We start from the raw sequence: 15594 nt of genomic DNA, 5'->3' as shown, positions 1-15594 counted from the left end.
AGTTGTAGTATCAGTTATATTAAAAGATGATGATACTGTAGTAGACGTGGTCGTAGTTACTCTTTCTTCACATTCTTTATCATTTATTTGATAGTATTCTGAAAGGTTTTTATTTTTTATTTAATTTTCTTACTGTAATTATTCCTATGGTCAAAATAGTACTCACGTTTACGGTTGTCACAATTATATTCGTACATATCACATTCATCTAGAAACTTCCGTGTCGTTATAAGTTTTGCTTCTAAACCACAAATTGCAATTCCAGTATGGTTGCATACTTGAGCCATTGCACATGGTTTTGGTGGCTGTTAAATAATACTTGTATAAGTATAATCCATAGAGAATTTTGAATTGCTTGTAATAAATAAACATAATATAACTTACAGGAACGTAATGTGATTTTGTGTATTTGCCATATAAAAAACACACTGTAATCAATCAATCATATTATACATTCAAATATCATCATCAACACCAAATATTGATTAATTTATAATAATTATTTATCTTCAAACAGTAGATACATTGAATTCATTATTTCATATAATCACACGAATTATTTATATGTCATATTAAATTCATGAATAAATGTACAGCTGTTGATTTATTTCAAAATTTATATTTTACCCCGAATAAAAATGCATCATAACATATAAATGTAACAGTAAAATGCTATCGAAACTATTTTACACGTGCTGCTATGAAGTACCTAGTGTTGCGACAGAATAAGCAATAAAATGCTAACATTGCTTAGTAACAGTTTACTCCAGAAAATCGGAGTCTCTTGAATATTCCCGGGTTACTTTTTTAAGTGTCATCTTTTTTATGACTTGTTTCACAATCTTCATCATGCGTCGGCCGTTCTTTATAACCTCTTCCTTTTTCAAAATAACCGTTGTAAAGGAAGCTTTGGTTCTGGATACTGTCTTCTTGGCAGTTTTTGGTCTTGAGGGTGTATGTGTATGTCTGGTTGGTGTGTACCGTCTTTTTCCACTGAGCATGTGTCTTGGCAAGGGCACGTTAGTTGTTCTTATTCGACGCTCTGCTCTTCTAAACGGTGCTTTGACATATTTGTATTTGTTGCCTACTTTGTGCAGTCTGTGATTGGGGCACGGTGGTATCGATGGACAAGGTTCGGGTATAGGACACGTTACCCGAATATTGAAGCAATCCGAATAATTTATGGGTTCGAAATCTGAAGTTGAAAAATTATTATTTAATTATTTGATTATTGCATACAAGGTTTAACAAATTTAGATAAATGGGAAAAGATATTTCAAATTATAGCATCCATTATACTTTAGCAACACGATTTTTTTTCTTCAATATATTTACCTACTTAATTATATATTAGAGAAATGATGCGAGAGCCCTATATAAAGCCTACATATAAAAATAATTCTTCAATTATAACTTTTTAATTAGGAAAAATATACTTTAATAAACGTCACCTCTTTCGTAATCACAGTTATACTCATACATATCACATTCATCAGTGAATAACCTCCGTCTAGAGGGTTCCTCATCCTCAGCCCCACATTCAGGGATCCACGTGTGATTGCAAATGTCCGCCAATAAACACCAATGAAGAGGCTATATTATACATATATCAGTTAATTTTTTATCTTTTTTTTTTTTTTTTATGTCATAGCGGGCAGCTGAGCTGGTGGTTCGCCTGATGGTAAGCTATCACCACCGCCCATAGACATTCGCAAAGGTAGTACCTCTGTGAATGCGCTGCCCGCTTTTATGGGGTAAGGGAAAAGGAAAGGATTAACGACTGGAAAGAAGGAATGGACTAGGACGGGTGAGGAAAAGGAAACGGGCCTCCGGCTCCCCCACTCACCGTACGAAACACAGTGGCATGCCACTATTTCACGCCGGTTTTCTGTGGGGGTGTGGTACTTCCCCGGTGCGAGCTGGCCCAATTCGTGCCGAAGCGTGCTCGACTCCCACAATAAAACTATAATATTATTTCCAAGAAACTTATATAAGTTTTATATAAGCAGTATAGTATTATATTATCTGTGCCTAAGCTAAACGAGAGCGGGACTTATTTATAATCTGAACAAAGAAGACAAGATGGAACGCGGCCTTGACCGGAAATGTTAGGGATTTTTCTTCAATTAAGCCTCTACTATTAACAATTCATTAACCTGTATTTTGTAATAAAATCCATCTGAAACATATCGATTTTAACAAACACTCGCAACATGTGTTAAATAAATGAAAAACGACTACCAAAATGTTATATTCAACTGTATTTTTGTTGCAACACAATTTTGTTTACACTTCATTTACATTTTTCTATATAAAAGCGTGGCAACTGTGAACATTCAACATGATTTGCATTTTGACATAATGAAAAATGAATGAAGCCTTCGTTCGCCGTTCATCAGTAGTCTGTCAGTAATTTGTATTTTTAGTACTTTAAAACGTTATCAAGTGAAGTGTGGAACAAAAATTGCTAACTTATATATCAGGGAGGGAAAATGTGAAGCAATTTTTCCCTCTTCACTTGCACCTGCACATGCATATTGCAGACATATTTGTACTTATATTTTATCGAAGAAATCTTTCACATGTAGAAAGTAGAAAGATATAAATCAGTTACAATCTTGTGATGAATAGCTTAGTACAATTTATACAGATGGAAAAATTTTTTGGGAGATATTTATGAGATGAGGAAATGTTGAAAATGTAAATAAATTTTTATTTATGGAATCATAACAGAAGTAACACAATAAAGAAACCTTTTTTGATATAATTTAGCACGAAATAACTATGAAAAAAGCAAAATTATGAATGCGGTCTTACTTTTAAATAATATAAAACTCTAATTGAATATCACTTAAAAACTAAATTATTGTACATTTATCTATATTATTATAATCTATGACCTTACCCAAATAAAGTGTTGTTTAGTGGGATATGGAATAAGGAGATAAACTGCAACAATGTAAATTTGTATTATTCTTTCTTGGATAAGGATAAAATCTCATATTCGAAAAACTTATAAAAATTGTCTACTCGGGTAAAAACATAACGAGTAATTAGTTTTATATACACCTAAAAGTAATTTTAAACAAACTTTTCTATATTTAGACAAATTGTATTAAAAATACTTACACAGAAAAAATTTATGCTGTGTGTAATTTTTTATGAAACCCATTTAAAACCCAATAATGATACTCATTAATAATTCACCTTATTCCACTCTCGTTACAATCTTAATACATTAAAAAATAAAATAGATAGAATTACATATTAATAATTCACTATAAAAAATATAAAATTATGCATAAACTATTTGTGCTGTTGTTTTACAACGATGTAAAATATTCCAACATTTGTTTGCGAAGCCATACGACCATAAAGTATTGTAACTCTACACAAAACATGTTTGTACATATTGTTTATATTGATTTTGCACCGACTTTTACAAGATTTTTTTCTTGCACAATAATTACTTCGACTCTTACTAATTAGTTCTGATAAATTAATAAGAAATGCGATTACTTAAGCAGGTTAGCATTTTAGATAGATATCCATATTCATGGTGGTACGTAGCATTAAAAATGCACAATTTTTTAATGTCTATTACAAATTGATGCAATATATATTATATGATTTTTTCAAAAATATAGGCTCTACGTTGTAACGTTCATACAATAAACCATAAAAACCACTGATTCTATTGAAATATAAATGATTATTAACATTTCATCAAGTCGATATTCTCATAACTTACACGAGCCTACGTGAGAAGCGTTTGTCAAGGTCATGAGGTCTTAAACCGTGTTTACACTGACGCATTGCGAATGAAAATTGTACAACATTTCTTAAGCCCCATTAATGATGTCTTTCGGCAGCAAAGCTAATAGCCTATTTATGAACCTACTCGTAGTTATAATATATGAAGGTTAACAAGCATAAAGTCGGGTTCACAATAAATAGCGACGAAGAAAAAGTTGCACATTTAAATGTGCTGTCAGCCTCTCATAACGTTTTATAAAGATGAGGGATTTTCAGAGTGAAATAGAAGGCTAAAATGAGATTTATTTGCACTTTTCAAACGTTTAATTTAATGTACACGAAGAAGTCGGTATTGAATTTTTTTTTTATGAATTATGTTGTACTTTTTGTTTACCAAAACTATTTATATTTGTAAACTATTGCTATACTATATGTTTATGCAAAATTTAAACATAACATGAATTAATATTTTTGTATTCATATGTTTTACGATTCCTATTTTCCTATTATCCTTTCATACTTTGTTAAATTAAACAAAATTAAGTATCTTTATAATTTAAAAAGAGATACCTATTTATTATTTAATTAAGAATTTAATGTTTAATGAGCCTCTTAATGTATGAACAAATACATGATTCTTTGTTATGTTGTTAGAGTGTTGTTGTCATTGTAAATCTCGTATTAAAAAATGAAAAATATGTTTATATTTTGTTGATTACTCCATTTAGTGAGAAAGACTATATAACATTATGTATGACGCAAGTGAAAACGCGCGGCACACCTAGAGGCATACATATATACAAATATGTATATATAATATAATATCTACATTACGACCATGTGTTATATTTACGTCTGTTATTCCTAAAAAAGACCGTTTCTTTTTCACTTTCCTTGTCGAATTTCCGTTTATTCCAAATGTTTCCATCCTTATTTGCATATAATTAGGTTTCAGTAGCCGAATCCTAGATATTTTAAGAGTATTATTGGTCTTTGCGAGTCTATTGATAAAGTATCACATTACTTAAATACAAATTGAGAACGCTCTATAAAGCTCTCGATTGCTAGCACAATACACATATAGCTACATAGCTACAATAGCACAGATTATACCTACATATAATAATAGACTTATACAATAATATCCATATACAAGAATATTGTCATGACATGCATTGGTTTTTTTTTTATATTCAGGCTTCAGCTCTTCTACAAAATCCATTTTTTTTTTTTAATTCCTTGGCTTATATTTTGATTTCTGTCGTTTGATAAATTTATTATAATTGTTGTAATTTAGGCATTTCATTTTCATTTCATTTTATTGAAATGAAATATAAGTTTTTTCATGATAATTTCGAAATGACCGATGCATAATCGATAACATAGGTTAAGGAAAGAGCATGAAATACTACTAATATTATAAATGCCAAAGTTTGTAAGGATGTGTGTGTGTTTGTTGCTCTTTCACGCGTAAACTACTGAACCTATTGCAATGAAATCTGGTACGTAGACAGCTGGACAACTGAAATAACATATAGGCAACTTTTTATCCCGATATCTCTACGGGATGCGGACTTACGCGGGTGAAACCGCGGGGCGCAGAAAGTAGTTTATATACCAGATTCGTTTTTTTATCAATACAATACTACATAGCGCAACCTATAAGTAATAAGACGTAGTGAAATCTGTTTTTAATATACATATGCATAATGTATAGCGTATTGTGAAACTGTTGAAGGAATAGGAAATATTTAGTTCTCGGCCAAAATCAATAAAATTGGTTAAAGCGTGCATAGCAATAAAACGATTGTCTGACTATCAATGTGTCTATTGATCTTTCGAGAAAATATGTGAGACAATAGATGAATAATCTTATCGAATGGATTAACCCCAATTAGAAGCGAGCGAGTCGCCAACGCAAACTTGTCTATGCCATTACGTAACACCCACATACTCACAGAATTGATTTTTGTTCCCCTTAAAAAATGGAATACGCATGCGTGAATTATTCAACGCACACATAAACACGAAGGGAATTACACATGCGCATTCAGAACAATTCTGTGTGTGGAAAAGTGAACTTAAAGCTCTTCCCTATAGAGTTTAAAGTGGATGTGGAATATCGTGTGGTATTTTTAGTCCATTCGTACCTATTAAGGAAAGTTCAGACGCGCCCTCTCCCATACAATTCGGAAAACCCTGTCAAGGAAGGTTTTCTCCTCTGTCTACTTTATCCGATTTTCACACGTTTTACAGTTTGTTCTGCTTTAAATATCGTCAAATAACGTTCGGAATCATTGTGAAAGTGTCCGGGTAAGATATATACAGTAAGGGGTTGTTTAATTTCGGATTGCGATTGAACTAAAAATAGATATTGGCCGATATTCTTATAGGGAAATCGAGTGCGGATCTCATTCATAAAGTACCTACATTCATTTGGGCTGTGACGACAAGCCGGAGGGGTAGAATTCGCAAAGTATCAGTGAATGGACTTTTAATACTCGTGGACGTTATAAAATTATATTTTGAGGACTTCGATCACCTTCGCATCAGACAACACATATTTTTGAAAAATGTAAGTATTTATTATTATTATATACTTTATATTAGATACGGAGTAAAAAAATAAGAAAACGAAGTCTTTTTTAAGAAATGACGGCGTGAATCATTCTGAATATTTCTCTCATAGCATATTGTGTTAATTATCGAGGCATAAATTATACATACATATTATATTTTTTGATCATTTAAAAAATAATGCTTAATTATAACTGTATCGTTTTGTAAATTCGTGTTGAAAATTGTTCTAAATAAACGAAATAATTATTAGATATCCACCTATATATAAGACATAAATTTTATAACTTTGCAAAACGGACTAAATTAATAGTCAATTATATTGTACAGAGCTACATTATTTCCATTCAATATTTTTCTCATTGAATTTTTCCCATTATACACAATCGTCATATAGCTAGTTGCCACGTATGTTAGTTACATAGGGTCATGCGTCACCGAGCTGAGTCTATCCAGTCTATCTAGATTTTAAACTTTTTAGAGATTTTTAATTGGAAACGGAATTTCTCTTCAAAATATTTGTTTAAATGATCGCTCTAAAAAGTGGAAACTAATTAAAATCTAAATTAAATCTAAATAATGAATTATTTAATTATTAATGTTATTAAAACAACGAAAAGTAATGGTGATATAATAAAATTATGTAGCACAGACTATAAAACTATATTTCACACGTACTGCACACGCGGAAGATGTTTCTTATAATATGAATGGTTCAATATTGTAATTAATATGGAAATTTATATCTAGTTTATACTTATTCAAATACTATTTTATAGTATAGTAGCTTTTATAGTATATATATATATATAGTAGGTTTTTGCCCGCGGCTTTTCCATAGTAATAAAGGAAAAGATCACAGTTTCGGGGTTCCTCCATTTACTTCGCGTTCCAATGGGATTTCAGGGATCAAATCTAATCTTTATCCTTTCTCGGGTCTCAAACTATCTCTGCACCAAATTTTATCCAAATCGGTTCTGTGTTTTAGGCGTGAAGAAGACAGGCAGAGTTACTTACACACTTAAAATATTAGCAGGGATTCCATATGAATCCTTTATATATTTTCCTATACTTTTTATTTTAGTGGCTAATTAATTAGTTCATAATGTATAATAAACAATAACCGTTGTTAGAATAAGAAATTATATTTTGAACCTATATATACATATACAAACCTCTATTTAATTTTCAAGACTTATACAACTCATATAATATCATATTCGCGTTATTTATTTCTTTTTTTCCAACGATGTATAGCCTAGAAGTTCATCCAATATTGGTTTAAATTTAAATTCCATGGAAAATTTTGTCAAAATCTGCTGACTGACGCAGATACAAACCATCCATAGGGGGATATAAAACATCCATATTGCATAGAAATCACTTAAAAAAATTGAATTTACAGAAATGGTCCGATTACGCTTTTTTATATGTAGATATATATTATTGTCATGCAATAGTTGGTTTATACAGAAGGACGTGTATTTATGTGCAACACGTAGCATAGGGGATATGTTGATGTTATCACACGTTAAACATAAGGGCGACTAATTTAAAATTCCACTATCAAAGTATATATTTATATTCTGATAGCCTAAAAAGATACTCATAACCTAGAGCGCTAATAATGTTGGAAGCTGCCTAAAACAGACGATAATTATTAAATTTCTAGATTTTCAGTCAGACGACAGCTAATTCTTTTTTTTAAAAATGATGACATCAGAAATAACAAGAGACAGGGTTGACTTTGACATCGATTTTTTTTTGGTCCTGTTTCAAAATACCTTCTTTTTATTAACAAAGATATTGCATCTTATGACCTTACCGTATTATAAAATAATTAACATATGTAATAGTCATCGTAATATTGTAAACACCGTAAGATTATAAATGGTCAGTCGCTATGATGGGTTTGGTTAAATTTGATTACGGCATGGTACTGGTGGTTCGCCTGATGGTAAGCGATCACCACCGCCCATGAACATTCGCAAAGCTAGTGCCTCTGTGAATGCGCTGCCCGCTTTTATGGGGTAAAGGAAAAAGAAAGGATTAACGAGTGGAAAGAAGTGGGACGGGTGAGGAAAAGGAAACGTGCCTCCGACTCCCCCACTCACCGTACGAAACACAGGGGCATGCCACTACTTCACGCCAGTTTTCTGTGGGGGTGTGGTACTTCCCCCGTGCGAGCTAGCCCAATTCGTGCCGAAGCGTGCCCGACTCCCACAATAAAATATTTACGTATTACAGGTTAAAAGAAATAAAAATCGTTAAAATTCAGGCAAATGTTACGGACCACAAATTTGATATTAATTATTTTCTTTTAGTTTCTAAATAATAATTAAATGTATGTATATACATAGAAGATGATTATTGTATAACGCCTTTTCCATTGATAAGTTCAAATAAACTTAGCGTATGATCATTTAAAAATACAAAGTTTATACTTTCTTAGATAGTAAGTATGTACCTATAAATAAGAATTAGAAATGACCTTATCGATATATCAACCTATTAGGAGTCTGGATGGTAATGTGCATTGACCTCTTCTTTATTTGACCTTTACGCCTGAAGCCTGTTATTTACGTATAAATGTAACTTTTACTCAAGTCAAAATTTCTTTGTTTAGACAGACCTTGATTCAAAAAACAATTCAAAATTAATACAAGCTCTTAATACTTTCCACGATATATTGAGAATTAAACGAAATTATTTTCTTAGCTTAAGCCCGTAGTTGCGGCACTTAGAGATTTTATTGTTTTATTAACATATTACATAAATACATAGAACTATATACAATTGATTATTAGAAATGAGTGTTTACTGTTTTATGGTGGCTTTGCGTTGTTATTGATTAACAAATTTAAAATATACTTTAATAAATTCAGGTTTTGTATTTTGTAGGTATTTTTTAAGATTTATTTAAAAATAACTCTATATTCATTTAATTTACTTCTGGCTTGTTTACTGAATAGTTCTTCTGGCTTCTTCTAACTACTAGCAACATATATAACCCAATATTTGGATTTGATGAGATTGGCATTAAAATATTATAAAAAAACTAAAACTACATTTAACTGAAAACAAATAAAGCTAAAAACTAAAAACCGTTACGTATTACCATCTAGTTATTAGCATTAATAACCTTAATGAAAAGGACAAACGTTTTATCCAATGACAAGCGTCATTTGTTTCGCTTCATTCCAGCAAACGACCCAATGTTGCGCTGAAAATGTCAATTACGAATATTACGTGACACCAGCGCGTCTGCGATAAATATCTTATAATAGATGTCTTTATTGTCCTTTATACTGTTCGCTATTTCATTTTCGGCGTAGGTATTTTATAAGTCTAGTCCATGTTCGTTTTTGTGATTAACATCTGTGTATGTGTGCTCATATAAAAGGGAAAAGAACTAACTCTTGCGTGTATCGTGATAGTATCGTTTAATTATAATATTTAATTATTACTCACCGATTTCTAATACGAATTTCTAAAATATCTAAAGAACTTAAAATTTAATATAAATGTTAATAAGTCATTACTTATCACTCCAGCTACACTTCATTAAGTGTAGCTGGAGGCGTCAGCTAAAACAGTTTTTGCGTCATGAAAAGGGTTAAAGACTTCTGCACTAGCTAGTTCTTTAGTACCAAATAGTACCTAATTACCATAAGTTCACATTGTTGCATATAGCGTATATAGCGTTTTGTTAATTGAATCTTGGCATTAAACCGTATGTACTGTTGTTGATAAAAGGTCATTAATTTATGGAAATTCGATAATTCGAGGCATAGAGTAAATAACTGCGGTAAGTATTATGTTTTGATGATTATTTTAATGAAATAGTAGGTATAATACTCTACAAAAAATATACTTTTTTACCGAATGATTATAATTATTGTATTATAAATTTAGGAAGCAAATCTATATCTATACAATAGCTTGAATGTGAACCATGTGATTAAGTACAGGTTGTCCATATTACATCTAAATTTTTATTATAGCTAAACAACTTTTACACATCTAGTACTTAAAATATAGTTAAATTCTACTCGTAAGAGTCGAGAGACCGAAACTTTTGGAAATTTTTACAACTACCTAATTTCAAATGTATGAAATTATGTATTTTTTTGACAAAAAGGTTTTTCTGAATCATCCTATAGTTGTAAACCAATTAAGCGTTATGGAGTAGCGTAAATAGTTTGTACATTTCAATAATTTGATTAGAAAAGTGCTTTTAATTTCAATTATTTCCTTCTACAGTATAATAAAAAGACAAATGAAGCATACTTTGTTTTCATTTTATTTTGAAATGCATATACCGCACCAACGCCCCGTTATTTTCTCGTCAACCTTAATGATAAAGACAATAAGATAGCGATTTTCATATTCTAATTTATTATTCTACAAAGCGACGTTTCTTATTGATTAAATGAAATGCTGGGAATGACAAACAAATAAAAGTCTTATTTGTATCATCAATGAAAAAACTAAATTTAATAAAATATGCTCTAATCACGTTGGAAGAACAAATCGTTTACGTGTAGTACAAAATAATAATACTACAATGTTTACCGTTATATAGGTAGTAATTATCATAGATAACATAATACTGCCCTAGGCATTATGTTATCTATGTTTATACTAAAATTTCTTCTCTCCATGTCTTAGGGCGACGGAAGGCGGTCTTGCTCCCAGCAGCGATGACATGCCGGTGGGCGGACCGAAAACACCGCAGCAGATCGCCGCCCAGCGCCGCCTACAGCAAACGCAGGCGCAGGTCGATGAGGTAATGTTAACGTGCTTCTAATTAGGACTATCTTATACTTTATTTACGTATATGTATATAACAATAGTTGGATCAACGTATTTAACAAAACAGTTTTTTGATATATTGACTTTAGTTAGAACTACAAGTAAAGAATAATCACATAGGTCTATTTTTCTATGAAAATGATCAAATTCATAAATAATCCATATGAATCGATCAGTATAGTAACCCATGTAGGCTATTATAATACTGTTGCTTTTCTTATACAAGATTGATCTTACCGTACTGTATAATGTAGAGATAAATTTTTAATGTATCTACACATTTAAAGCATGTTAATTTTCATAGGTGGTCGATATAATGAAAACAAATGTGGAGAAAGTGCTGGAGAGAGATCAGAAGCTTTCAGAGCTTGATGACAGAGCAGGTATTTATTATACTAGAGTATCAAACATTTTTGTTGGTATTGTTTAATGCCTTAAATGCGAAAGGTAATATGTTCAAACCAACAATTTCACTACTCAAGCGATTCCATTGTAATACCTCAGATCACATAGGATTACAAACATCGTGCTTCGTTCAATCGAACAATGTCTTTATGTTATACTGATACATTGATGTCACTACCCTCCCCGAGAACATTTTTATAGAAATCCAAATTTTCAGACGCTTTGCAACAGGGAGCTTCACAGTTCGAACAGCAGGCTGGAAAATTGAAGAGCAAATTTTGGTTGCAAAACTTAAAGGTAACCATCATAAATCTACACTATCGTCCTAAAGCTGATGCATTTAATGTACTCGTATATTTAATAATGCCAACTACATCAGCCTTTCTATATACAATTTTCTTTAGTTTAAGTAAAACACGAATGAAATGAGAAATATAAAATTAATCAATTGCGATGAATTTCAAAATCATGTTTATTTCGCATTTCAGATGATGATAATCGCTGCTGTCATTGGAATTATAATTTTGGCTCTAATCATTGGTAAGCATCACATAAAATCGTACACAAGCACATTAGGTTGTCGCTCTTTGTTGTTTAAATTTAAAATTAGACTAATCATGCCATTGTTTTTTCTCGAATTTTCAGCCAACTTTGTGTGAACAAGTTTCGGTAACCGAAGTTTAATTTAGAAGTTACTTGTTATATTATGAATAGATATGCAGTATGTTATATTTTATTAATATTTTCATATTAAGCCTTTTTGGTAAGTGGGCAGAATCGTTGTGTCGTTGTTACATTGTACCATATTTACATATACTGAAACAAATTAAGAAAATAGTATACAAAATTATAAAAAAACGCATCTCGAGCTATTAAAGATGTTTCAGACTATGTATGTATGTCTACATGTTGGCTTTGACTGTTCTATTGTCTCTTCGTATTCTTGTCTGTCTGATGAGAATGTCTGATGCCGTTTATGGAATCGGAATTTTTGTGCTTCAACTATACCTCCGTACAATAAATCTCTCTCTTGTCCAAAAACATTTTTATCGTGATTGTAAAATACGATGTTCTTAGTTGAATCACAAAAGTCTCGGCTTTGTATTGCAAACGTGTTTCTTGTGAAAATGTCTATATGATATATAATCTACTTGTTTATTTGTATAACCAAATGTTACGTCATATTCCTAGGTTCCACATACTTCAACTCAACAATCTTCATTCTTCTAAGAATGTTTGCTTGTCGTGTCCCCGTTAGCCTAGTCTGCTTTTCCAAGACATTTAGAAATGTGACCCTTCATTCTATATACCCAAGTTACTATTTCCTTAAACAAACTATACACGTTCTGTATCTGTTTTAATACTTTCTTAAAAAGCATTAATGCTTGCTTTTAGAATAATTATAGAAAAATTATCTATCATACCTACCTGTATATATAATGTGATTATCACTGCTGAAATGTACAAAATTATACAAAAAAATAGCTACAGTCTATCTATTCTTGGCTCCTTGATAAAAATTAAATTGAATGATGCTTCAGAATATGTATATATACAGAATAACCATAATAAGAATTGCTCCACCTTCCTACCAACGCTTGCCTTCTTTTATTCCTTTTGATAATAATGATATTATTTTTTTAGGTCTGTAAACATCTTTCGAGATAAAACCGAGGTAGGTTTCAAAAAATCTGTTAATTTCTTTTCATAATATCAGCCAAAAATACTTTAATTGACACGATATCTTTATTGTTATTTGTTCTAGGTCTCCCCTACAGCTACGCTTCGGTTCCGGCAACAACCCTAATAGATAAATAATTTAAAGTTCTTTAATAGATATTAGTGTTGTTAAATGTTTTCGTAATTATATACCTACTAAATGAAATCTATAATATCAAAATATTCAGAATTAATTAAATGTGAATTTCATTATAGTATGTCTTTATATTTGTAAATTTTTGAAATCACTTATCTTACCGACTCTATCACTATTTTGCCATATGTTATGTGTAATAGAATATTTTTAGAAGAACTTTCTTTAATAAAGGTTTACTCTTGAATATAGCGAGCGGCTGCATTAGCTATCTGCTGCCTTCGAATAAGGCTTATCGGAAATATACCATATCTAGATATTTTCTGATTGTGTTCAGAAACAATGAGAATATTTTTTATTGATTTGGCTTTTATATTCCTGGACCAAATTTTTTAAATGTTACCCTATCATGTCTTGTTGCATTTTGTTTTTACTGTTTTGTAAAAATCTATAATGTTATTTTTGAGCAAAATTTTCTTTGAGATCCAGTAGTAATGTCGAAAGCAATTCGATTTCATGATATTTACGAACACCCATAACCGTATGTAACGAGCAAACAAGCACTTTGAGCCGTTTTGTAATCTTTTAGAAATTTATAGCCGTTTCATATATTTAACCACTTTTAATGTCTATTTGAAACGAAATTTTATACCTTATAAAATTGTTATTTATTGCATTAACTTGTAATAAGTGTGTGTTATCACGTTTTATGATTACAGGCCAGTTTATAATTGTATCTATAATAAACTGAGCCGTTTCTTTTGCGTGTATATGTAGGTCTAAAAGCTTCATAGTTAGACTTAGTATCTATACAAATCGCACTACACAGAAACCTTAAGTTTTTAATAGGAAAGAATCAAATGTATATAAAACCTTATGCAGGATTTTAAACTTGAAAAGTTTGCAACAACTAATAAGATGCGATTGAGAACAAGCAAACTGATATTGAAAAACATTGTTGTGGAAAGTCTATTAGGAGTGTTTGATCATTGAATTCTAGATTAGATTAGAAATAATGATTAATGTAACTTTAAAATACATTAACCCTTATTTTATAAACGTATTATTTTTTATTTTTATATTAAACAAAAGTCTAATGTTGATATAATTCCTTTAATTAATTGTATACTATGTTGATAGTAAAGTGGACAAAATATATTATGATCGCGCATTTTTATGTTTTTATAACAACAAAAAAGATAACATCAACAGTTATTGATAGGTTTATAAAATAAGGAGCGTAACCATCACTGTAAGGTAATCGCAAAATACACCAGTCTCCAACGAGATTAATTAGTATAATGTACAATAAAGATGGAAAATGTTAAGACAATACATCCGAGTCCGGGTTTTAACAATTTTTATCTTTATTTTAGGTTTATAATTACGTAACTTTAATGAGTTACGAGGATAATATAATGTTTTAATTAATTTAAATTTATAGAGTTTTAGAAGGTTGAAATTGACTTAAAGTCGTTCATTTCACTTTGATATTAACTACCTACATATTATATTTTAAATTACAATTATTTATTTATTATATATAGCTAAATCAGCATTTAAATATGTAACAAGAAAGGCTTATTAACGTTGTATTATGAATTTTATAGACACATATTTAAACCAATTTAGTTTAGTATTATAAATAAAAAATATTGAAAATATATTGTGAATCACAGTTGAAATTAATTTATTTACCATAGATTGAAACAGTAGGTATATATGTGAAATGGTTTGTTTAGGATAATAATGTTTTACTTAGTTGTATCATAAAGGAGTAATGAGACTATAACAATATTTATGAAATTATAAAAACATTCAAACATTTAAATTACGTATTTTATGAAACTGTACGTAGAGCATGGTTCGTAACTATATATTATTTATTTGATAATTTTACCTACGTTACAATAGTCGGAAGTTCTAACACAAAAGATACAAAAATAACTGTAAATACCAACATAAATAACTGAAAACGTATGTAAAATTTTCAACAATATTTACATAGGCCATAATTAAATTACATAATCAATATATCCTTATCATGGAAATATAGTAAACTATATGTATAGTATTATTTGATGTAATTATTGCTTCAATAAAAAAGCGAATTTAAATATTTACTTATTAATTTTTTTCTATCCTTTATCCATTCAGCCCAGCGGTCGGTCCGTTTCGGATTTGCCTGTTGTAATCTACAGCATTTACGAATCACGTACCTACACATC

The 15594-nt window shown here is 30.4% G+C and overlaps 2 protein-coding genes across 3 annotated transcripts; one reads left to right on the top strand and one right to left on the bottom strand.

The window, feature by feature from the left end:
* Positions 1 to 761: 761 nt before the first annotated feature.
* Positions 762 to 1563, bottom strand: LOC119829147. The gene is made up of 2 exons (XM_038351549.1): positions 1452 to 1563; positions 762 to 1195 (listed from the first exon to the last, which is right to left on the bottom strand). Exons 1-2 carry the CDS (start codon positions 1480 to 1482, stop codon positions 762 to 764), a joined length of 465 nt encoding a protein of 154 aa, XP_038207477.1. The 5' UTR covers positions 1483 to 1563.
* A 4350-nt stretch (positions 1564 to 5913) lies between these two features.
* Positions 5914 to 15489, top strand: LOC119829103 (vesicle-associated membrane protein 2-like). 2 transcript variants are annotated; one of them, XM_038351487.1, is made up of 8 exons: positions 5914 to 6069; positions 6150 to 6331; positions 11005 to 11122; positions 11453 to 11531; positions 11771 to 11850; positions 12042 to 12093; positions 13198 to 13228; positions 13319 to 15489. In XM_038351487.1, coding segments are annotated over exons 2-7 (339 nt in total). In that variant the 5' UTR covers positions 5914 to 6069; positions 6150 to 6329; the 3' UTR covers positions 13206 to 13228; positions 13319 to 15489. The 2 variants fall into 2 exon arrangements, with proteins under 2 accessions (XP_038207415.1, XP_038207416.1); XM_038351488.1 differs by having other exon boundaries at positions 5939 to 6069; positions 6128 to 6331.
* Positions 15490 to 15594: the final 105 nt, after the last annotated feature.

Source organism: Zerene cesonia, chromosome 9 (assembly GCF_012273895.1).
Source record: "Zerene cesonia ecotype Mississippi chromosome 9, Zerene_cesonia_1.1, whole genome shotgun sequence".
NCBI classification, from domain to species: Eukaryota; Metazoa; Arthropoda; class Insecta; order Lepidoptera; family Pieridae; genus Zerene; species Zerene cesonia.
The sequence above is the reverse complement of the archived record's forward strand: the minus strand, read 5'-3'. Positions and strand labels throughout refer to the sequence as shown.

What these genes read in the sequence shown, in the direction of transcription:
- LOC119829147 (XM_038351549.1), bottom strand. Translation starts at nt 1,482, where the DNA reads ATGTATGAGTATAACTGTGATTACGAAAGAG. An exon ending in TAACTGTGATTACGAAAGAG is followed by an intron (nt 1,196 to 1,451) that starts GTGACGTTTATT and finishes TTTCAACTTCAG; the next exon opens with ATTTCGAACCCATAAATTAT.
- LOC119829103 (XM_038351487.1), top strand. An exon ending in CGCAGGCGCAGGTCGATGAG is followed by an intron (nt 11,123 to 11,452) that starts GTAATGTTAACG and finishes TAATTTTCATAG; the next exon opens with GTGGTCGATATAATGAAAAC. An exon ending in TTTGGTTGCAAAACTTAAAG is followed by an intron (nt 11,851 to 12,041) that starts GTAACCATCATA and finishes TTCGCATTTCAG; the next exon opens with ATGATGATAATCGCTGCTGT.